At 34.0% G+C, this 26,786-nt stretch overlaps 1 protein-coding gene and 1 pseudogene across 1 annotated transcript; both read left to right on the plus strand.

Moving 5' to 3' along the window:
• The first annotated feature begins 1,675 nt into the window (after window positions 1-1,675).
• LOC130233769 (N-acetyllactosaminide beta-1,3-N-acetylglucosaminyltransferase 3-like) lies at window positions 1,676-2,998 on the plus strand (annotated as a pseudogene).
• A 14,302-nt stretch (window positions 2,999-17,300) lies between these two features.
• b3gnt3.1 (UDP-GlcNAc:betaGal beta-1,3-N-acetylglucosaminyltransferase 3, tandem duplicate 1) lies at window positions 17,301-26,428 on the plus strand. Its single transcript, XM_056463963.1, is given in 3 exon segments — window positions 17,301-17,329; window positions 17,331-17,392; window positions 25,066-26,428. Coding segments are annotated over 3 exon segments (1,275 nt in total). The 3' UTR covers window positions 26,250-26,428.
• Window positions 26,429-26,786: the final 358 nt, after the last annotated feature.

The following is a 26,786-nucleotide window of genomic DNA, read 5'->3' on the forward strand; positions in this document are numbered from 1 at the left end:
ACCTGACTTTGCATCACTCGCTGCCCCGTTGATTGACCTCCTAGGGAAGAGTGTACCTGTTATCTCAATTCCTGGTCTTCATACACACACATACATACATTATGTTGTCCTGTTTGTTGTCCATGTCAATCGTCTGTCTGTTTGCTTGTTTGTAAAGTCTTTCCGTTTGCCCATTGTGTCGGCTAACCAGAGCAGGCGGTGGCGCCTGCTTATGACGTCATAGTGGGATTTTTTTTAATTAATTTTTTCCCCCCATCTTTATTTTTTTTTTTGTTTGTTATTACTTTGAAATTTTGGTATTTGGACACTTTTGTATATATATATATATATATTCTTCACTGTGGACTGTTTTTACCTGCCAGCGCTGTAAACTAAACACTGTGCACTGGAGTGCAATTGAGTTCGCCATCATTTTTGTGGTCCCCCGAACCCAGTTTTCCCCACCAGAGCGAGCTGAGGCCTGCTCTGTCACAATCGGACACACTGCACTGCCGTTATTTGAAACAAAACAACAAAACATCTCTCAGGCACTCTTTAAAGAGGTGAAGAGTTTTGTTCCTCCAAAATTTCAATCTGAATCTTAGTTACGTGAGTGAAATTAAAATACATATATTATTATATTATAAATGATAAAATACAAATATTATTTTGGTTGTAATTTATGATTATTGTTAAGGTTAATTATTGTTAATAGTTCTTTATTGATAAAAATGAATTAATTGGAAACATGTCAACTCTATTGTCATAAATGGGACAGCTACAGTATACTGTGTATTAATACATTACCTTCAGACTCTCACATTGTTGTGCTGCCTTACATGCCTCTTTATTGAAATCATGCTTCGGTGTTTTATTTCTTTATCCATACCAAAACATCAATGATTCTCTTTAGAAAAAAAAGACTGATAAGTCCTTTTCCACAAAAGATCACAAGGTCATCTGTTTATTGGTAATTGCAGGGCTGGTCTTACTGTCTTGTATTACTAGTTTATGGTTTTCATACTGTTTTTCCAGCTACACTGCCTAAACCAATTACTTTAGCATTGAGAGCGACTCTTACTCTCTAATTATATTACATACTGAGGATAGAATAAAAGAGATGAAGATCACTTTGAGAGCAAATATTTTCTTAGCCACATTTAGAGGCCTAAAAATGTCTAGAAATGTCATAAGAGTCATATGAGGGGTCTGACGATAAATCAGAGGTGAATGTTCACGAATGTGCTTTTGTTTTCAAGTCTGTTTCATCTGACTATGATCATTCATCTTTTGAAAATTATCATTATGATAATAATTGATCTGATTGGTCTCCAGATTAATACATTTTTGTGTGATTTTTTGTGACTCAGACACTTCGCCTAAACTATTTACTCACCAAAATCTTTATTGATGATGATTTGTCCCCCAACTGAAACACATGATCACAAGAACTGACTGTTTGGTAAGATTTTGATCGACTCAGACCTTAATGATATTCACTTACCCCGTGACTTCTATCAGTAGAGGAATATTTATCATTTCAATTTATAAAATTTGTCAATTTCAAACAAACATGGATTTTTTTCTGCAGAACACAAAAGCATAACCGCATAATATATATGTGCTTGTTGAGTAATGGTCAGTGCTTTTGTGACTTAAATACTTTGAATTGTGTCTCTGTTCCTAAATAGGTGCAATAATGAGAAAGAAGAATGTGGAATTGGTACTACTATTTCTAACAGGTGTTGTGAGCCTTCTCATTTTCACTAACAAAAATGTCTCCAAGGAAGATGATGTGAATCCAAAGAGCAAAGAAACAAAAGAAATGCTTCATAATCTAAGAGATTTCCCCAGAACTGAAACTCTTCAGCCATCGTCTTCACATTGTCAGCCGAATATGTCAGCTTATAAACTTCCTGAATTTTCTACTCTGCCAGATCATATTAAAGACTTTCTACTTTACCAACACTGTAAGAGTTTTCCCATGCTTCTCGATGTGCCTAATAAGTGTGGTGGAGCTCAAAACTCTGCAGATGTCTTCCTCCTGCTGGTCATCAAGAGTTCTCCAGAGAATTACGATCGCAGAGAAGTTCTGCAGAAAACATGGGCTGAGGAGAGACTGCACAAAGGTGTGTGGATCCGTCGAATCTTCATAATCGGTACAAGTAAAAGTGGCTTTGAGAAACGCAGGCTGAATAGGCTACTGAAGCTGGAGAACAATGAGAACAAGGACATTTTACAATGGGACTTCAAAGATTCATTCTTCAACCTTACACTGAAGCAGATCCTTTTCTTAGAGAGGATGGACAGAAGGTGCCCACACGCCAGATTCCTTTTAAATGGAGATGATGACATTTTTGCCAATACATTTAACATGATCACATGACCCTGAAGATACTCGATGGAAGTAGACATCTCTTTACTGGGCACATAATCCAGAACGTAGGCCCTATAAGAGACCCTCCAAGTAAATACTATGTCCCGGTTCAGATACAGGAGTCTAACAGATATCCTCCGTATTGTGGCGGAGGAGGTTTTCTACTGTCAGGCTTCACAGCCAGAACGATATACAGCATGTCGCACTCTGTATTTCTGCTGTCCATTGATGACGTTTACATGGCAATGTGTCTGGAAAAGGCTGGCCCTAAACCTACATCTCATTTTGGCGTAAGAACTGCTGGTTTGCGTGTTTCAGCTGAAAATGTCAACAAAAATGACCCTTGTTATTACAGAGAGATCATTTTAGTCCACAGATTTCTGCCACACATGATCTTTGTGATGTGGGAGGAAATACAAAACCCAGATTTGCAATGTGCAAAGACCAATGTCAATAGAACAAAAGAGCAGGGTGGGTTAAAACTTTTTTCAAAGGCAAAAATGTAGCTTACTGGATTCAATGATTACATGATCAAGATTTTTTTAAGTAATTAAAAAAAAAAAGAATTTTGCCTTTTGAAATGAGGTTGACCTTTGCACTTTAACTGGGTGCTTTCTTATACAGAAATATTTATTGTAGTCCTCATAGGTTTTTTCTCTTTTCTTTTTGAAAAAGAAAGAGAAGAGTCTCTTGCCCTTACAAAACTGATTTTATCAGCAGAATTAAGTGATATGTTGAAGTGGTTTTGACATATTAAATAAATTGATGTTTTTACACTTATAACTCTTTTTTTGTACTGTAACAAATTACAAATAGCCAAGAGCTACGTATGAGATTCTTTTATTTATGATCAGTATTGTAGACACTAATGCTTTTTGTTACATTAGCAACAATATACTGCTAAATTAACAAAAGCAAAGGTGCTGATAGCTACATTCAGAATCTGAATCAAATCTTTTGATAATTCAAGTTCTTCTGGATCAAAAGGATTCACAAAATGTAAATTAATAAACATTTTGACTTACTGACATAATGAAATGCTGATTAAGTGTGATACATAAAACTCCAGCACCTGTAACAAGTTCTGCGAAGTCAATACTTAAGTGAGATTCATTCATGGTATTGTAATCTTACTCAGTGGAGAAATGCATTAAACCACACTTATGGACATTAAAGATTTATTCCCTGAATAATTCCAGGCTTGACTGTATGTTTTTTTAGGATCCAATCTAATCTTCGTAAATATTTAATTTCCTCTTTTTAAAGTTTCCCAATACATTATTCACATTTCTTTGTCCTGTCTGTCTTTGGCTTAATGAGTGCTTGTTATTGTTAAATTTGGTGTTCTGAAGGATATTGCACAGTTGACTTATTGTTTAATTTCCTTACCTTAGCATTTAAAAGTCATTAAATTGCCATGAAAATGGTAAACAATAGAAAGTTTAAATATTATTAAAGTCATGAGCATGATCAATAGCTTGTGTTTCTGGTGTTTGTAATTTCATCATGCTTAGCTTGAAATTGCAATTTTTTTTTGTTGAAAGTCTTTTCACATCTTGATATCAAAGTGGTTTCAAATCTGTGTATGATTGATTTAGTCTGAATTTGCAATGCACATTTTAACTGCCTGTCAACATGTACAGTACTTGCATACCTCAGTGCATCCCGATCTGTTTTTTTGCTGTTGATACAGGAGGCAAACAGAAACACCAGCACCTGCACAGAAAAAGGAAGTAGGAAATAATGTTGCATTTAAATCCATTTTCAATAAAACTGTATCCGCTTGTTAAGTGTGATGTCACACAAAGTGGCTTTCGGGTCTAAGTGCTCTATCAAACTGTACGGAGAGGCTCATCAAATGGTAATAATAAACGTTAAATTTTTGCCTTTCTGATGGACAAAACCAAACTTTAAATCTACTGGATTTACATGAACTGTCTGAAAACACCCCCCATTCTACTATACTCCGTGTAGCTTGTAGAAGGATAGGAGTTCAACTAAATGAACTAACATCCCAACTGATAACAAATTGAACAATCTCTAAATAGAAAACCCTTCTTTCTTTCTGATCACTGATCATCAGACTATTTATACACCACACATACACCAGTTTAGTATGGAGTTTTTGATGTTTATGTACATTTGTATTTCGTCGTTTTGCCTGTTTTTTGACCTTAGCCTTGTTTATTATTTGATCATTTTTGCCACCTATTTGACTTTATACCAGTTTTTTGACGTTTTTGTATTGCCCTTTTTGTACCAGCCATTTCTGTTTGTCCTCGTTTTGCTTAAATATAATCTTATTTCACCTGTACTTGGATCCTCTTCTCTGTTGTTCCTCGCTTTGATCCCCTCTTGTGACTAATCACCATATTAAGTGTACAATAGTGCCCTCTGTGGGTGACAAGTTTCTTTGTAGTTTTATGTTGTATTTTCCATAGAACAGAGATAACTGACATACAGTCGGCTATTATCTCTTCTCAAAAACAACCTCTTATTGCCTTTTGAACATGCTGATTTTTTTTTTCCAGAAGCCATTGTTTTTGGGAAGTGTGTCAATCGATCAAAACCAGATCTCAAAATCTACAGAATGAGCATATTATGAATAAAAAGCAGATGCCATGATATAGGCCAAAAAAAATCTATATAAATGAATAATTTCTGGACAGTATATTTGTCATTAGTAGGCCCACGCGGAATATGCGCATGCAGAATTCCACAAATTTTCCGCAGATTTCCACAAAATTCTGCAGATTTTTAGCCCATCATTAATTCTGTTTATTTACTTGAGTAAATGTGTGTAAATCTATATTTATTCACTTTTAAGTAATTACAGTAATATTACTGACTAATATGTAGGCCCACACGGAATCTGCATGTGCAGAATTCCGCAGATTTTCTGCAGATTTTTAGCCCATAGCTGATTCTGTTAATTCACTTGTGTAAATTTATATTTATTCAGTTTTTAAATTAATTTCAGTAATAATGTTGACTAATATGAAAAGTTAATATAATTTATTCACAATACAGTTTGAAAAATAATATTAAAAATAATAGAATGCTGCTCTCTTTATTTGTTTTCAAAACACAGATTTCTTTACATCTTTGGAGATCTTTTCTGCTGGAGATACTTTTTTTCTAAAAACAAAACCTTACATATACTGTAGGAACAGTATAACAGCAAATTTTGGCGGTTTTAAAACTGCTTTTCCAAACCGTGGTATACCTTGAAAACGGTTATTGTCACATGCCTAAATACAGCTCTACAAAAAGGAGTGGAAATAAACAAGGTGATTAAACATTTTTAAAAAAGCGAGTGATTGGTCCATATTTGAAACTTCTGTACAGAGAGGTCATGTTTTGATCTTTGGTCTCATGCAGTCATGTGATGTGATTTCATAGGTTAGAGTTCACCAAGCTTGAACTTTGCAACACAGTGAAGTGTGAAACTTGTCGCACGAGCTTGCATTTCCAGTCTGCCGCATTGACTTGCATATGAATTAGAGGTCTATGGGGTGAAAGATGCAGTGTGACTATGGCTTTAAGTTCAGTACAGAAGACGTTGATATTTCTGACAACACTACCAACACCACAAACCACCATAAAAGTCTACTGCGCCTTCTCACATCTTGACCAAATACATTAGAAGTAGCTTCTTCTCATAGGATAAGAAAACTCAAGTCTCATGAATAATTAAACACAGTCCTATGCTCTTTACCACCAGCAAATAAAAGGTCAAAATTAGACATGTTGTTCTCTAAAATTAAAGTTAAGAGATGCTAATGTTGTCTTAATTGGTCTTCAACATGCATACATTTGTTAAAAATAGTTGAGGGTTTCATGACCCATAAATGGATTTGAACACATGAATACCACCACAAAGTCATTATTACAAGTGGGAAACTTGAATTTTAAGTCAAAAGTTTTGGAGTTTAAAACTGAAGGGGAAAATCTGCAAAAGTAAAAACAAACCACATTAAGCGGTATGTGAAGTGGTATTTTACAAAAAAATATTTTTGAATGTGACAGGATTGTAGTATAATAATTAATATGTTGTTAAATAGATACTGGTTAAAATGGCTTTATAAATTATACAGTATAATTATCTGCTTTTCATAGGGATAGTTCACCCAAAAATGAAAATTTATGAACCTTTATGAAGTTTTATTCTACTAAACACAAAGCAAGATAGCAAAAATGGAAGTTAATGGCTATCAGTTTTCAGCTTTCTTGAAAATATCCTCATTTATGTTCAAGAGAAGAAAACAAGTCAAACAGGTTTGGAACAAGTGAAGGGTGAGTAAATGATGCCAGTTTTTTTCCAGTTTGAGGTGTACTATTCCTTTTAACAAACATGTACTTTCAAGGAGTTTATCAAAAAATGCCCATTTTCTGCCGATAAAAGAGGCTTGAACGCACCTGACAACGTAATTGGAATGACATAATTAGTACTTGTCAACTCATAAGTACGAACGTCACTGGAGTCAAGTCAAGTCAAGTCATGTCAGATTAATTTGTATTTATGAGTTGAATGCGCACGCACACCACCACAAATAGTGTGGGGAAACTCAAAAACTACTTTACTCACCAAGTTTCCGAGATGGGAATGTCAGTGAGAATCATGGTGGAATAACTGATCTATGATACAAAATTATTAGCTCTCTTGTGATTTTTTTTTTTTTTCCTTTTTCAAAACAAACATTTACCAAATCATGTTTAACAGCAAAGAGCTTTTCACAGTATTTCCTTTTTTTTTCTCCTAGAGAAAGTCTTAGTTGTTTTATTTTAGCTAGGATTAAAGCAGTTTTGAATTTTTTAAAACAAATTTTAAGGTCAATATTATTAGCCCCTGTAAGCAATATTTTTTTTCGATTGAGATAGTTTTATATATATATATAAAACTATATATATATATATATATATATATATATATATATATATATATATATATATATATATATATATATATATATATATATATATATATATATATATATATATATATATAAAACTATATATATATATATAAAACTATATATATATATATAAAACTATATATATATATATAAAACTATATATATATATATATATATATATATATATATATATATATATATATATATATATATATATATATATATATATATATATATATATATATATATATATATATATATATAAAACTATATATATATATATATATAAAACTATATATATATATATATATATATATATATATATATATATATATATATATATATATATATATATATATATATATATATATATATATATATATATATATATATATATATATATATATATATATATATATATATATATATACATACATACATACACAGTTGAAGTCAGAATTATTAGCCCACCTGAATTAATAGATCCCGTTTATTTTTCTCCAATTTCTGTTTAACGGAGAGATTTTCTCAATACATTTTTAAGCATAATAGTTTTAATAACTCATTTCTAATAACTGATCTATTTTATCTTTGCCATGATGACAGTAAATAATATTTTACTAGATATTTTTCAAGACACTTCTAGATAGCTTAAAGTGACATTTAAAGGCTTAACTAAGTTAATTAGGTTAACTAGGCAAGTTAGGGTAATTAGGCAAGTTTATAACGATGGTTTGTTCTGTAGACTAATCGAAAAAATATATAGCTTAAAGGGGCTAATAATTTTGTCCTTAAAATTGGGGTTAAAAAATTAAAAACTGCTTTTATTCTAGCTGAAATAATAAGACTTTCTCCAGAAGAACAAATATTATCAGACATACTGTAAAAATTTCCTTGCTCTGTTAAACATCATTTGGGAAATATTTAAAAAAGAAAAAAAAATTCAAAGGGGGGCTTATAATTCTTACTTTAACTATAGAATTATATATATATAAAATTCTAGATGCAAACTCAACTCTTGTGGGTCAGTGACAAAACACACCTGTTTTTTATTTATCAAAAGTAACCAATGTACAATGGATCTTGTGCCGATGAGTGTCAGCATTGGATATAGCTTTAAACAGAGATGATACCTGTGCTATAACTTAGTTGTTTATTAACCTGATAAACTGGTTGGTTTTCCTTTTCAGATGAATATGGACCAAAAACCTGTTCATAACAAACTTAAAATGCACATTGTCAGAGCATGTCAAAAACTTTGTGATCTATGCCAGATCAGTGTCACAGTCCATATTCACAGTAATCTGATTACATCCCAGACTCTGTGACAACAATATGGCAAAGCAAAAGATTTACTGAAAATGGTTTTGTTTTTCCAAATTCAGCGTATGTACATTAAAATATTGATTGTTTACTCCAAATAAGAGCAACACCAATCAAAAATGGTTTCGAAAGTGTACTAATTAGTTTTCTCCAATAACTATTTGTTCTGGCTGTTTTGTATAACGAAAGTTCTGAAATGAGAATCTAACCGGTGATATTTTCTTCTGCTGATTTAATTTTTAAGGACTATAGAAAAATGTTTAATGGATTTCTTGAAGCCAGCACATGGAGCAATGGAAAGTTTTGAGTTTTTTTTACAAATGTCATGAAGAAACGTAAGTATTTTATGTTTTGTCAGTTAGTGGATAATTTGTATGAATTCTATAAGTTCACTATTTTTGTAAGGAGGTGTGGCATCTAACCCCCCCACCCCCCAAACCCAACTGTCATTGGGAGATACGCAAATCGTACTAAATTTAAGGATTTAGATCATACGATTTTATACGAATTAGCCACTAAATCAAAAAAGTTGCAGTGAGATAGAGTTGAAAAATGCTTTGCATAATCCATGATTTAAACCGAATGGTAAAAAAATATCGTTTTTTTTAAACAGTAGGTGTTTTTAGAAATGGCACTGAATTTGGTCTTTTTATATCACTTTCTTGCATTAAGCTACTTTACTTCTGGTTTCTTGGTTTTCTATTGAAGCTAAACACAAAAAGGATTGTTCATCATTTAAAATATTACCCACATATACAGTTGGACGATAAATATAAAATATTGGTGTTATTTCAAACCTTCAAAGTTACATGAAATGCTAAACATTATTGTCTAGTTAGTCTAAGTTAGGTTATAATAAAATAAAAAGAGGGGCATCTTTCATTTATCCAAGTTTTCAAACTCACACTCCACACTGAATGTTTCCAGCATGTCTGTTAAATTATTTATGGTTATTAACATTAGCACAGGGTTGGATTTTAATATGTTGAATTGTGATTAATAATTTCTGTACAAGCTTTATTCATGTTAGTAAATATATTAACATTACGTGTCACTTTTTTATGTTGTATGTTGCATGCATCCCCTGCTACTGGAACATCTGTTTGTGCCTCTGATTGGCAGCAAAACTCTATTTCATGTTATCTTGCATTTGGAGGTCCCTGATGTTTATAAAAATTATTATGTATACAGTTCAAAAAGACAGGCAAACCATACGAACTCATTTTAAGGATGTACTTTTGCTCAAGTGTTTGCTTAATTATTAAATTAAATTATTAAATGGTTTGTCTAGTTATAGTCACATCTTCTGCTGAGGCAAAATCATGTGACTTTTTAGCTGCGCTTTAAGAATGTATTCTGTCAATGTGTTTCCATTGTAGTTTATACGCATACATTTTATCTGATTAAAACGTATCTGACTCAACTGAGTACATACGGTTAGTGTATTTTATGTTGTATTCACATCTTGGTGTGTTCATCCATTTCTAAAATGACAACGTGCTCTTGCAGCTGATACAACCTATTTGCAACATTTGACATTCAAATTTTAGAATGAACTACCAGGGATACATTAAGGGTGATCGTTCACCCAAAAAATTACAAATCTGTAACCGTTTACTCAACTCTGAAGTTTGAACCATACTGTTTGTTTTTCCTATTATAGAAGCCAATGGCTGCAGATTTTTAAAATAATTTATATTGTGTTCAAGAGCAGAAAGAAACTCATAAAGGTTTGGAGTTTGTGAGTAAATAAAAAATCTTTGGGGGTGAACTATCCTTTTAAGATCTGTCACTTTTAAACCTCAGTATCTCACAAAGAAAGGATTATATACATTTTATCTATATTTTGAGAAACAAAACAACTCATTCATTCATTTTCCTACGGCTTAGTCCCTTATTTTTTATGGGTCACCACAGTGGAATGAATCACCAACTGTTCCAGCATCTGTTTTAAGTAGCAGATGCCATTCCAGCCGCAACCCCGTACTGGGAAACACCATACACTCCAGCATTCACACATGTACTGATACACTACTGCCAATTTATTTTACACAACTCACTTATACCAGATTTCTTTCAACTGTGGGGGAAACCGGAGCACCTGGAGGAAACAGGAAACCCACGCAAACACGGTGAAAACTTGCAAACTCCACACAGAACTCCACACTGGTTCGAGTCCCAACCGGGACTCGAACCAGCAGACTTCTTGCTGTGAGGTGACAGTGCTAACCACTGAGCCATTGTGTCACCATAAAACAACTATAATACAATACAATACAATACAATATAATATAGTTGGGGCTGCACGGTGGCGCAGTGGGTAGCACGTTCGCCTCACAGCAAGATGCATTGCATGTTCTCCCCTTGTTCGTGTGGGTTTCCTCTGTGTGCTCCGGTTTTCCCCACAGTCCAAAGACATGTGGTATAGGTGAATTGGGTATGCTAAAATTGTCCGTAGTGTATGTGTGTGAATGAGTGTGTATGGATGTTTCCCAGTGATGGGTTGCAGCTGGAAGGGCATCTGCTGTGTAAAACATGTGGATTGGATTTGGCGGTTCATTCCGCTGTGGTGACCCCAGATTAATAAAGGGACTAAGCCGAAAAGAAAATGAATTAATGAAAGAATGAATAATATAATATAATATAATATAATATAATATAATATAATATAATATAATATAATATAATATAATATAATATAATATATCAAACTAACCTAAAATCAATGGAAAATCTGTTTTGTATAAATCTGTTTGTTTTTTGTTGTTGTTGCTGCTGTCGACACGATACAGTACAGCATAAAATGCATAACACATGACATTACCTGATTTAAAAAGAGGAGGAGCTACTCTATGTCCCACCCTCTTTTCATGTTTCAGTAGAGCTTATGTCAAACACTGAAAACAATTGCCCATTTCAAAGCACTTCACTGGACCTTTAACATAAAAGCATACTTTACTCATCCCAAAGAAAATCATATTTACACTGTTTGCCTCCCTATATAGTACTAGCCTATTCACCAAATTAAAGAAAAGCACTAAGCATTTTCCATTCCATCTCATATTTCGACTAATTTCAGCATCAGCAACAACGTGTTGAAGAAGGTGCGACATGTCAGATACTAGAGAGCATTTGATTTGGTCAGATTTGATGAGAAACTGAAATGTTAGATGATGTCAAATAAATTGTTGATTCATTTTTCTGAAAGCGAAAAACCTAACGATTTGAATGTTTATAACTTCAAAATGCAAATTATGTCACTGTTTTGGACCACATTAGCTTACAGATATCCCTAATAATCCCTAACACCTAAACAGTTCATTTGGATTTCACAGGGACTTAAGGGATTAAAACGTTGTCTATTGCCAATACAAACTGCCTCTGAGAATCTGAAGGAAATGTAAAAAGTATGACATTTATTCCTGTTTCCCCTTACATCTCTAAAAATGTGTCCGTGGCATCCACAGTTTGCATGTTATTTTGCATGTCTTAAAACAACAACACAGACTATTCCACTCATATTTTTTAGCTAAATAACAGCAGGCAAATTAGGTAACATTAAAACCAACAGTTTCATGGGTTTGGTGGATCATTTGGGCTCTACTTAATACTTCAGAGCAAGTAAAGATATACTCATAATTAGCGCTGCAGTTCTTTTAAACCGAAGTGTATTTGCGACTTGACAAAACTACTTCCTTAATAACACAAAATCTCATTTGAAAGTTTGTAGTGTGGGTTTTAGTCATTTTCCTACTCCTAGAGCCGAGTTATTTCCTATTCATAATCAGAATTTATAATTAATCAGATTATATTATTGTAAAATATTCTGTAATGAGAAACACATCATGGCTCTTGTAGATTTCACATAGTAGAAAACAGTAAGAACACAATACAAGAATACACTTCCCTCTAACCCATGGCTCAATAACATATGGATGAGGCGTTTATGCCACATGACTTCATGAAACATTATCAGATCAAATTAAATTGCAAAGCATTATTTACAACAGATTATTGCGATTATTGCTTATAATATAGATCTGAAGATATGCTTCCTGGATATTTTCCCTATTAAAACCCACATGAAACCGCACATTTGCACTTAGTTTTGCATAAAAACAAAGCTTGCATTCACGAGGCGTTTTGGCTCCTAGCTTCATGAAACTTCTCATACAAACAACGCCAAGATCACACACCGCTGTTTTTCTAAGAAAGATCTTAAAGGGAGAGTACACCCAAAAATTCTGTCATAACCTATTCATCCTCGGGTTATTCAAAGTTAGTCTTTCTTTATTTTACTATAGAAAATACTAAACCACTGTCAGTATTATCCTCAAATTTCATTGTTTTGTATTGAGTCTCATATATGTGATACACGTGTAAGAAAAAATGTTTTGGCCGAGGCTATTAGGATTACAAAGAGTGACTGTATGTCACAGGTTATATTTCACCTGCTATATATCAATTTCATATGCATTTCAGTTACAGAGTTACACAAAAGTATTATTTATTAAGTATACTTAAGGAGTTTGTTAATGTGCGTGTGTCTTTTCCTTTAAATTTCTAAAAGAGCCTAAGTTTTAATCATCTTCCCTTTTTTTGTACACTGATGGCACAATGGAGAGGTGGGTGTCTGCCAAGCTCCTAATAAGCTTATATCATATGAACTCCTAAAATTACCTTAAATTATATTTTTCATGTTTAAATAACATTTATAACTTAATTTTTTTTTACATTTAATTAATTATTTTTATGTTTTTACCTTAATTGAGGTTAGATGTGAGTGTTAAATGCACTGCACTTTTCCTTTAACAGAAGAGCTAAAACTGTGCGTCCACACCGAAGGCAGTGAGAACGTCAAAGTAGCCGGAAGTTATTAATTTTCAATGGGAGCCGGCGGCGATAAGTGGCATCTTTGCCAATGTGGACGACGAGGAGAGTTGAAATTAGGTCAACTTCAAGGTAATGAGTTATGGTGTGGTTTGGAGGCAAGCAATCGGAATGTAGAAGTCCACTGCTTGAGAGGATTCCAGAGAACACAATGTGAACTTTGGTTATGACCAGTGGTGTAGTCGGGGCTTTACGCACGAATACTCTGTATGCCTACTTTTTTCCACGAGGTGTTTGGGTATTACGACTTCTGAGGATCAATAATTGCGTATACCCTCGGTATACTCACTTGTTTTGCTGATTAGACTTCCCTAATTTACATGTATTTGCGTCCCTTTTAACTGTATACCACATGTTTTTTTTTAACTCGCATCTTAATTTGTTATAATTGGTGCATTTTGTATAAATCACGCCATTCTCCACCCCCTGACGAGCGCAGCAGCTGTGAGAAAGTTTCGTGAGATTTTCGAAGACCATGACAAGTCAACTGAGTGATAATGTCTCGCTAAAACGCTCAGGTAAAATTATAAAACAGCGTGGGCGTCGCTTTAGCCCTCCTATATTTCTATTCAGCCCCCCTAAAAGTTCTGCGATTAGCTCATAAACTGTACACTACTATATTATCGCCTTAGTCCCCTTTAATTTTTATATGAAATCGGCGGCAGACCTCCGCTGCGCCGTTTTCAGTTAGTTTTACATTTAATCAGCAAACCACAGCTGTGCAGTGCGAGAGCACAAGGTGTGTGTGTTTATCGAAAGATTGTTATAATATCTGGATATACAGAAACACTTGTATCACTTGTGCCCCAATGCATGGAGGAGCATTCAGGTTTTCCCATCTACTGTTTCCTCTGCGCTCCCCTCATCATCACAGCTGTTTCCTCCCGTGAAAATGCAGCTCTAAACGAACATTTCGCTATGTTTGTTTCAAAATTAACTATGATTTTAAAACACATTACAGTGCATGTGGCATTAACTATAGCATACATTCATGCACAGGATTAAACAGTGACAGAACCGCTCAGTAAATGTACTGCATAACTGCATATCAGAGTGAAACATCACGTGTTGTATCATTTATCACGTATTATTTATTTATCCTATTATGACTTATATTATGATTGTGAAATATGTAAAATGGCCTGTACATTTTTATGTTCATATTTATGCTATTTTGAATTTATAAAGTGTCCGTTTTAATTATTTAATGTATGGAAAAATTAATTGAATATGATTTGTACTACAGTAAACGAGTATGTTGAGCCTATTTGGCTCATTTAGATCTCAAATGCCTATGCCTGTCTATGAAATTCAGTGGAATACTGCTAGTTTAGTATACAATCCTACCATATAAGTCAAACATTTTTAAGTGTATTATTTAAAATTCTTACTTAAACGCGTAACAATATGCGATTTAAAAGGGAAACTACTAGTATATAATATCGACAGCAGAAGACAGACTCCTAATAGCTTGGTTTAAAACAACAAGCATGCACAAATGTGTCAATCAATCATAATGGCTGATTGATGTTTAAAGGAACCTATTAAATGTAATGTAATAAGCCAGTAAAGAAAGTAAGTTTCAATATTAAAATGATTAAATAAGCTACATACTGTAGCATATTTCAATTTAAAGAAGTGTGTTTTGCTCTTGTTTTCCTGATTTTATTACTTTATTTTAAATGTACTGTTTATGTTAACAACACACAGTACTTGATATAGCTGTCTTAAACATGATTTTTTTGTACAGTATTTTAATTTTTTTACAAGTCTCTTTAGAGTTAAACAGTTGGGTTTTACCACAGCATAATATATTTAGCCAATCTTTGGGTCTGCTGGGGGCACTATTAGCTAAACATTTTTTTTTCTTTTTTAATGGATAGTTTACCCAAAAAAATGAAATTTTCATCATTTACTCCAACCTTTACTTGTTCCAAAATGGTTCGTCTTTTTTTCCTTCTGTTGAACATATACATATATATATATGTTTTTTTGATTCCTTATCTATCTATCTATATATATATATATATATATATATATATATATATATATATATATATATATATATATAAAGATAGATAAGGAATCAAAAAACATTGACTTTCATCGTTTATTTGCCTACTTTTATTTAAAATTTGGGTTGGGTGCAATAGTACACCACCTTTTTTTAGGACTACACCACTGGTTATGACCCCTGTCGTTCCCAAGGGTTTGATTATTGTGGTCGTCGGATTTACAATTATTTACGATGTTTTCTTTCTATATATATATATATATATATATATATATATATATATATATATATATATATATATATATATATATATATAAATTAATAATAATTATTATTTTTTTTTTTTTTCCTTTTTTTTGTCTTAAAAGTGGGAATCTCATGCTAACTACATTGCTGCTTCAAAATATTTCAGACATATGGACATATTGGATAAGTAGAGCTAAGCCACACCACACGCAACAACTTGATCTTTCATTGTTAAATTAAATGAATTTGATGGAAAGTGTGCAATTTTTAAATACAAGGTCAATGTAGCAAATTTTAACACTCTCGTCGCCAGAGCAGTGAAGGCCGACACCAATGTTGTTAGGGTGGCCAGAGCAAACTTTGACGCTCTCGCCACCTTTGGTGTGAACTGGGCATGGGACGATAAACATTTTCAAGGTATACCACATTTTGGAAAAGTCAAGGTAAGATTTTTTTTAAAAATCAGTCCTTTAAAAATCTGTAAGATTTTTTTTGATTCACATTTTCTTTGTTTGTTTTTTAGGACAACAGTATCTGCACCAGAAAAAAATAATCAAAGATGCTGTTTTAAATTGTAAAGAAATGTGTGTTTTTGAAACAAATTAAGACAGCAGAAGTCAATTAATCTTTTGAATTATTTAGCCTGACATGTTTACTATTCTAAACTATTATAAATCTTTCAAAAAATAAAATATATTGTTTTCAAAGGGGAAAAAAAGTTCGTTTTTTACCCAGACATTTAAAAAGAACATATTTTAGAGCAGTGAGCACAATACCATGATACCGTGAAACCGTGATATTTGTATCCAAAGTTATACCATTAGAATCTTTTACCGGCCCATGCCTAGTATGAACACACAGTAAAGATAAAGAATCTGTGCTTTGTGTCATCAGGAATGTTTTGTCACTCATAGGCTTTATTTTGTTTGAGTTACCCCTTTCTATCCCTTTTTGCACTGATTGCACATGGGAGAGAAGAGCTATAAGGGCGAAGACACACTGTAAAATCTGTGCTTCGTGTTATCAGATTAAAAAGCCAAAACGTCACGACTGATATACGTCTGGTTATTAAGAAGAAAAATAAACACAACGCAGACACCTGTGCATGTGCATATTTAGGAGAAGGCTATTTATATGAGGCTAGCACCTTCTTTTCTTACTCTAATACACTGTAAAATAAGAGGCATAAAAATATTTGTTTTGACTTTTTGTCATTACATTTTTTACTCAAATGATTTGCACTGAACTCACTTTGTTTGGAGAACAGCATTGGACAGGATGTTGATTAAATGTTAATAATTTAGTTTTTTTTATCTCCAATTTTTTTAACTGATTAATTAATTATTTGAATTCACAAATCAACAGATCTGTTAATTATCAACAAAAAGCCATTAGTTAACATACTGTTCTCTTGATTAACCAGTTTAGGTATTTTGGGCTAATTCCAGGCAGTGGTTATGTGACAGTATTTGCATACAGACTTACTATTGGTTTAAAAGCACTTAGTCAGTCCTTCAAAGTGCAAAGTAAAATACAGCTCCAGTCGTAACTTTTCATGCAGAAACTCACAAACATCCGTGGATTCTCTTGTGTTGGACACACTGGCTTTACTTGAAATAAAATACATCTCAGAGGCTCTTCAAAGAGGTGAGGAGTTTTGTTTCCTATATATTTACAAAGTGTTTAATTAAAATGAATTCAAGTCAATGGGACAAAGATTATTTTGTTTGAAAATCCATGATTATTATTAATTTAATATTTAAATTAAGGGTACATATCAACTCAATAAAGTAAATATCATGAATAGGACAACTATACGATTTTATTAAAGCTTCTTATTTGCCTCTTTATTGCAATAATGTTTCAGTGTTTTATTTTATTATCAAGACTGGAAGTTTTATTATTGTCTTTTAAATGTCAAGCCCAAATTTAAAAGGAATTTCATTCCTCGTCTGGTTACTTCACTGTTATTTGCAGTTCTGATCTCTTTGACTTTCCTGTATTACTGGTTCCAAACAGCTGTCCAGTTACTCGCCTAAACCACAATATATATACAATTACTTTGGCAAGGGCAGTGACTCTCTTTCTGAAATAAACTTATTCTTCTCATTTTTTATCACTGACAGGTCCACTATTGTAAATGGATATTTTTCTATAATAATTTAGTGTTAATACAGTGTAATACAGCTTACAGTGTTAATACATTTGACACTATCGTACTATACTTATTACAGTAAATTAGAATTACTATTTAAATAACAAAACAACCATACACTCATTAAAATAGCCTAATAACTGCTGGTAAATCATGTAAAATTAAAACCAGAAAAAACAAATACTTTTCCCATTTAAGAATGTGGAATAACAGTCATTAGTTTTAGTAATGCATTACTTATTTGCAGAATTTTGTTTTGTTTTTTAAATTAGGCTAATAGTCAACAGATTATTTGACTATTGAAATAATTGTAGGTTCATCACTTACCTAACATACTGTTATCTGATCTGAATGATGTTATCTGATTAACCAGTTAAATAGTTTCAGGCTAATTCCAGACAGTGGTTTTGTTTCCTATGTACTGTAGTTCCAAAGTTAGAATCTGAATCTTACTTGAGTAAAATTAAAATGAGTTAAATTCAATGGAACAAAATGATTTTGTACTATTAAAGTACATATCAACTCCATTTAGTGTCATGAATGGGCAACTAAACTATGCTATTGAAGCTTTCAGCCTCTCACATTTTTGAGTTGTCTTACATGCCTCTGTTATTGAAGACTAAAATTTTCATGATTTCCTTTAAAGGTGCAGTAGGTGATTGTCTTCAGAAACATTTTTTGTTGTGCTGGTTGAAAGTCTCTTCACATTCCAATAGTTATGATGAAAGTAAATGATTTAAATGTATTTATATGTATTCTTATATTCTGGGTGAGGCATAAGACTAAAAAATGTCCAATTAAATATAGTCGGCCGATAATTCCCATAATTCTGATAAGCAGCCCAAACATCCATCAACCGATTTTTTAGGCGCATATGCAAAATATGAAAAAAAAATGTAGTGGTTAGTGCGCCGACACATGCACTCCGGTGCTCATGACGACCCGAGTTTGATTCCGCCTTGCGGTCCTATGCAGATCCTTCCCCTCTTTCTGCTCCCCATGCTTTCCCATCAATACTCTCTACTGTCCTATCTAATAAAGGTGAAAAACCAAAAAAAATAATTATTAAAGGGCACATAGGTTACCCCTTTTTTCATATTTAATAAGTCTTTTGTGTCCCCAGAATGTGTCTGTAAAGTTTCAGCTCAAAACACCCATCAGATTATTCATTATAGCTGTTTGAAGTGTCTATATTATAGCTGAAAAAAAGTTGTTGCTGTTTTTTGTACTGGGCCTTTAAGGCTAGTCCTCCCCGCCCACCTTTCCCACGTGCCTGTCAGCAATCGCTGCCCTCGGCTGCCTCAGGAAGTAGATCTCACGTAACGTGTGTGAGAAAAACTACAGTAAGAACTTTAACAATCAGTATTTGACGCGTTTTTTGTGGAGTTGCAACAATGAGTCACACACAATGTCATTACAAAGTTCACGCGCACACACAGCGAGGACACACGCACATAGCGCAGACACACACACACACACACACACACACACACACACATAGCGCAGACACACACACACACACACACACACACAGAGAGAGAGAGAGAGAGAGAGAGAGAGAGAGAGAGAGAGAGAGACAGCGCATTAAGCTTTGCACTCGTTTTGCATGCATATGTGACAGGATACAGGTTAATCTCCACAGCTGTATGGATATATGTAATGTTAAGGTACAAAATAAACCTGATTTAACATCCACAAACCAGGGTTGAAGCGTCTTCTTTTATAATTGTTCTGACACGCGGCTGTGCTGATTAAGTGAACCTGAAGTGAATCGCTGTAATTCATTACACACATGCTCTGTTTTAAAACATTTAAAACATGTGAAACTCACTCTTGATCACGTTTGATGATGATTGATGATCCTAGCGATCTGAACACACCTTTTAATCCCGGCTGCTTTGCGCTCATCCTCTCTTGTTGATATGATTATACACGCGACTACCGGGACATGTTAATGCGCGCAGCTGTCAATCAATATTGGTGGGCGGGGGGACCGCACTCCTACGTAAAGTTGAGAAAAAGTAAATTTGAAAAAAAGTGTGTTTATTTCACCACAATATGACAGTTTATACACTATACTTACACACATTTCTGTCCAAACAGCTTGTAAAAAATAATAAACATTGGTGGATGGAAACATAGCTAGTGAGAGCATGATTTAGTGGGTCTCTGTCATCTTTAATGTTCGTGTTCCTGATTTCGTGGCTTTGGAATGACAGGGGAGGGACTGTGTTTGAAAGATATTATGCTAACCGGTTAGCATTTAGGCAGATCACCTACTGCTCCTTTAAATCACAGAATGTAAAGGCCTAATTTGAAAGAAATTTCAGTGCCTTGTTTGTTTACTCCATTGGAATTTGAAGGGCTGCATGGTCTCTCCTATCCAGACAGCTGTCATACTACAGAACACAGGCCAAACCACAATATATAGAAATTTACTTTGGACAAGGACAGCTACTCTCATTCTCAATATATTTTATACTGATGACAGAATATAACAGAAAGACTTCGACAGCTGATAATTTGACACTTTTTACCACAAGAAGATACTTAAAGATAGTTTGAAAGAGACCTTGAGTACGCATCATGTGTTTTTTTATATTGTACAGCATTATTTAGAACTGTTTCTCACAATTAAAAAAACAATCTTGAGTTAAACAAATGTTACCTCATGGTGCACAAATCAACACAGGTGCAAAAGTTGTTTAGCAAAAAACAAAGCTAGATTTTGTGTTTGCGCTTTGTCTCACGCAACCTATTCAGGTTCTGTAGTCTCTACTAATGTGCTGATGAGTGGAATTTGGTGTGTGTTACCAAGAAAACTTGTAAAGCACGTTTTTTTTTTTTGTTTTTTGGGGGGTGGGGAGATGTCAGCTGATACTTTGATACTTTGAAACCTTCCAACAGTGAGACACTGTTTGAAAGAGAATCCACTGATCTATTCAATGGCTGGATTGCTCATCATCTTGTAAATTGCCACAATGCAGAGAAGCCACAGGATGTGTTCAAGGGGCCATATTAGTATCCCCTTCCATAGTCGCTGTTTAGTTGATCGGATCTCTATCTGATTTGTAAATAACCATTCCATTTACATTTTACCACACCAATGAATCTCCGGTGAATCTGATCTTCAAATCTAAATACGCAAATTTGGCTAGGTTACGTCAATTATAGCATCCGATAAACCTGCATATTTTCTTAAGTATAGAAACATAAGCTATATCTTATATGGCATACAAATTATTTTATATGCAGACTGCAGGAGGCGTTGTGTTTCACTAGTGTTTCAGGCACAGGGTTCCGTCATTACAGGCTGCATGAAACATCTATTTTTGATACTAATTTAACATTTTTTATTTTATGCCAAAAATAAAACGAAATGAAAAAATACTAACATACAAGCAAAACAAACATCTCAAACTGCCATCTGTTGCGTTGTCATTGTATTTTGAATTTGCGCCGTTATATCTGACTGTATAGCCCATAACATAAAATTTGCATATGTGGTTTTAACAACCAGATGCATTTTCATTAAAGTCCCAGATACCTCCTGAAATAGTTTGTGTGATCAGATTTATATCCATCTCGAATGCATTACGGACAGCATTTTCAACTGCCCATTTCACAATCAAAACCGCATAAAGTGCCGTCACTGAGTCACTGTGGTGTAATAGGTGTAATACAAAGAGCACCAGGAATGTGGAAAATCTGTTTATAGGTTCAAGTTATTTTAGAAATTCATGTGCAAGTTTTAAGATGTTTTTCTATTAAGCAAAAGTAGTGCCTATTTAAATTAATCATGAACTAGTTAGGTCTACAGTGTAATTATATAAATTGCTTTATATGGTAAGAGTAACCTCACATGGAAACGTCTTTTTTAAAAGTGGTTCTTAGAGCCATATTACTATTACATTATATTACTATTGAATTCATTAATTCATTATTTATTGACTATTACAGTTGTTAATATCAATATTGTGTGAACATATTACCTCTTAGCTAAACAAACACTTTTGTAAAACTAAACCACTGTAAACCAAAAAATAACATTTTAATCTGTTAAGTAGGGCTGCACGATATTGGAAAAATCTAACATTGCAATATTTTTATTTTTATTTTGTGATATTCATTGCAATACGAATACAATTTCACCAGATGACTAAATATCTCTACTGGGAAAGAATTTATAATGGTAGATCGATTGGGATGATTCTGTAGTGGGGGTGCATCTCCATAAAATCTTATAAACAATCTATAAACCTTTTGGGGTCCCCTGACACATTTTCATTGTAGTCTGTGCTATTTGCAGAGCGTTTTTGTTTTTGCATGTGTTGTGAGTTTTTTCAAGCACATGTTTAGTCAGAGATTGATGAATTAATGTTTACTATTTGCATCTCCAAAAACAATCTAAAAAACAATCTGTAAACTTTTTGGGGTCCTCCAACACATTTTCATAGTGATCTGTGCTATTGGAAGTGCATTGCTGTATTTGCATGTGTTGTGAGTATTTTAATGCATAACAATCTATAAATACAATCAAGAAAAAGACACAATTGAAATAAAGTGTTTAGTCATTTCCCGAGTCTAACAGTATTCAAGTACAGTAACTAAATAATAAAAATAAAAATAATTCAATAAAAATAATCTTAGTTAAGGTCACAAATGGTACAATTTCTTATGCCTGGATGCTTTTAAAATTATTATACAACCACAGGCATCAAAAACACATGCAAATGGTAAATTGTGATACAAACTCAACATTGCTTATCCTGCGATGTGACTACTGTGAATGATCACATTGCGCATATCGATGCTGAAACAATATATTGTGCAGCCCTACTGTTAAGATATGCCCTTTTTTTATACTTCTGCGTCAAGCGCACGCGCATGCTACGGCGGAGCCTACGCGTGAACGCATAGCCCTCGCCATGGCCGTCGGCATCGCTGATGTGGACCTCTCAAAAAATGTAACTACATGTCACAACAACGCATAGCACAAGCTCTGTGATTGGTTGGCTTGGAAGTGCTGATGAGTGTGGGCGAGACTGAGAGTCAGTTGGAGCGACTGTTTACAAGTGTCGACTGTTTACAAGGAGCTCCGGATGGAGACTGTTACTTTGTGTTTACCTTATGGTTAAAGTTGTTGCACGTCCCTGCCTCAAAATGAGTGAGTTTGAACCACTCATACATTAAGGAAGTGTTCAGAAAAAACAAAACACCAGCGAAGAAACTCGACACAGAGGAACATAAACACCTACTGCCAGCTAGCGTTTCAGAAGTGCTATTGCAGAGCCACAGAAACAGCGCACAGAAGTATAAATGCACAGCTACGCGCGTTGCATGCGCCGTGGGTCACGCCAATCTTATACTCTAATACTCTTTAGCTTGAAGGCGTAGGGATAAGGTGAAGGGGTAAATACCCCTTCGAACGAAGATTTTTCAGGACCACACTCGAAACCAAGGGGTAAGAAAATTTCCCCAAATACACCAGCTACAACGGCAGAATCGCTGCACCCGGAAGTAAAGAGAGCCACAAATTAGTATTTTTTGTTATTATTATGAATTTTTACAACAAACAAACATACGTTTTAATATATTCATAACCGCATTTGTGTTTTACCGTCATGCTTTTATAAAAAAAAAAAACGCTAAAATAAAAACTGCTAAATTTCGCCATCTTTAATCCCTAATCATAACTCCTGTATAGCAGTCCCACAACATTATGACACTCTATGACACTGGAATACCCTGTCAGAAAAGTCTGGTGGCTGGGAATGAGCTTTTTACAGTGTCTGCTATAATGTTAATATTGTTTTTGGTGTGTTTACATAGTTGAAGTCAGAGTTATTAGCCTCCCTTTGAATATTTTTTAAAATATTTTCCAAATGATGTTTAACAGAGCAAGGAAATTTTCAAAGTATATCTGATAATATTTTCTCTTCTGGAGAAAGTCTTATTTGTTTTATTTCGGCTGGAATAAAAGCAGCTTTAAATTTTTTAAAACCCATTTTAAGGTCAAAATTATTAGCCCCTTTAAGCTATATTTTTTTTCGACTGACTACAGAACAAACTATCGTTATACAATAACTTGCCTAATTACCCTAACCTGCCTAGTTAACCTAATTAACCTAGTTAAGCCTTTAAATGTCACTTTTTAGCTATCTAGAAGTGTCTTGAAAAATATCTAGTAAAATATTACGTACTGTCATCATGGCAAAGATAAAATAAATCAGTTATTAGAAAGGAGTTATTGAAACTATTATGTTTAGAAACTGCTCTCCGTTAAACAGAAATTGGGGGAAAAATGAACAGAGCGGCTAATAATTCTGGGGGGCTAATAATTCTGACTTTAACTGTAGATGATTATGGCCACTGTGTATATGCGCAGTGTTTATGATCTTATTGCCACATTAGATTGTTATGATAACATGATATCGTTGCCTTCAGTGATTTCCTAAAGATAAATACCAAAAAATAACACAATTGGAATAACTACAGCAGTCACGATTTGTCGGATCTCATATGAAACATGAGATCGCGATGACATATGATGATGCGTGCAGGTGTTATAGTGTTGTCCCATTTCTTAGGGGTAAATTTTGAAGCCCTTCCCCTTCACACTTGTTTTTAAGGGCTAAGGGGAAGTGGTAGGGGTACAAAAATAGAATTGGGATTGGGCCTAAATGTTAGTAACTAACTGTGATTCTGACAATTGACAGAAGGTCATCATAGGTAATCCGACTAGTCTGCAGCTTTGTAGGCCCATGCTTATCAAAGGGCAATGCACTGTGTATTGTAACACATCCATTCAATAATCATCACTCAATTTTTGCGTGACTCTGATCCCGTCAATTTGCCTTAACAATTCAGTCACTAACAGTAGATTCTTATTGATGTTATGAGAACTGATTGTTTGGTTACAGTCTAACATCCATAGCTTAATGATATTAGGGAGGATATCATAAAGGTATGATAGGTATAATGGGTATAATAGACATTTTACCATACCATAATGGTAAAATTGTACATAATTTCAATTGTGTCATTTTTTAAACCTGTATGACTTTCTTCTGCAGAACAAATACTTTGTTAGTATAGTACTATAGTATATAGTATATGTTTTGCTACTAACAACACTTTGAATTGTGTTTTTGTTATTAAACAGGAGCAAAGATGAAAAAGAAGAATGTGGTGATGATAGCATTATTTCTGACAGGTGTCGTGTGCCTGGTCGTTACCATTAACAAAAATGAGTCTAAAGAAGAGGATGTGAGTCCAAAGTGCAAGCAAATAGAAGAAATGCTTCATAATCTTACCGATTTCCCCAGAACTCACACTCCTCAGCCATCGTCTGCACCTTGTTACCCAAATATGTCAGCTTATAAACTTCCTGAATTCTCTACTCTGCAAGATCATATTAAAGACTTTCTGCTTTATCGACACTGTAAGAGTTTTCCTATGATTCTCGATGTGCCTAATAAGTGTGGTGGAGCTCAAAACTCTGCAGATGTCTTCCTCCTGCTGGTCATCAAGAGCTCTCCAGAGAATTATGATCGCAGAGAAGTTCTGCGGAAAACATGGGCTGAGGAGAGACTGCACAAAGGTGTGTGGATCCGTCGAGTCTTCATAACTGGTACAAGTAAAAGTGGCTTTGAGAAACGCAGGCTGAATAGGCTACTGATGCTGGAGAACAATGAGAACAAGGACATTTTACAATGGGACTTCAATGATTCATTCTTCAACCTCACACTGAAGCAGATTCTTTTCTTAGAGTGGATGGACAGAAGGTGCCCACACGCCAGATTCCTTTTAAATGGAGACGATGACATTTTTGCCAATACGTTTAACATGATCGAGTATCTTCAGGGTCAAAAAGACAATGATGGAAGTAGACATCTCTTTACTGGGCACCTCTTGCAGAAAGTAAGACCTATAAGAAAGCTTTCAAGTAAATACTATGTCCCAGTTCAGATACAGGAGTCTAACAGATATCCTCCGTACTGTGGAGGAGGAGGCTTTCTACTGTCCGGCTTCACAGCCAGAACGATCTACAACATGTCTCACTCTGTAATTCTGCTGCCCATTGATGACGTTTACATGGGAATGTGTTTGGAACAGGCCGGCCTCCAACCTACATTCCATTTTGGTGTAAGGACCCTTGGTATGAATGTCCCCATTAAAAATGCAGACAAACTTGACCCTTGCTATTACAGAGAAATCCTTGTAGTCCACAGATTTCTGCCACACATGATTTTTGTGATGTGGAATGAAATACAAAACCCAGATTTGCAATGCGCAAAGACACATTCTTCTCTTCACACAAGCAATACTAGCTCAGTATTTATGTGAAGTATCCCTACTCAACAACTATTGTAAATGATTTTCATGCTTATTCTAAATAACCAGAGTACTTTCAAAATATAAAATAAGCTACAAAGCTGTCACAGGGCAGAATCCTAATGGACTTAAATGAATTATTATTATTACATTTAAAAGTAAATATTTTATTTTATCAGGTAAATTCTCAATAAATGCTTCATTTTCTCTTCTTTTCTCTTATTTCTAATTCATTCTAATTTCGTTGTGCAGTTGGTGTTTAGTCTAGTAAATGCTTTTTATTTTCCATTTATTTTCCAAAATGGATCAAGAAAGAAAGCATAAAGGAAAAAAGAACACCTGAACATACATATTTGTGTCAAGAACCAACTAAACTCACATTGGTTTTTGCATCTCTTTCAAATATTGTTTGTACTTTTGTTTAATGTTTGTCCATAGTTGGATGGCTTGTGTCACATGACTGTCAGAAGTGACCATATGTGCTGCCACTCTGGGTTTTCTATGCAGAAAAAAACAGGAGGAGGCCAAATTGACTTAAAGCTAAAATTT

Source organism: Danio aesculapii, chromosome 8, assembly GCF_903798145.1.
Source record: "Danio aesculapii chromosome 8, fDanAes4.1, whole genome shotgun sequence".
Lineage (NCBI taxonomy): Eukaryota > Metazoa > Chordata > Actinopteri > Cypriniformes > Danionidae > Danio > Danio aesculapii.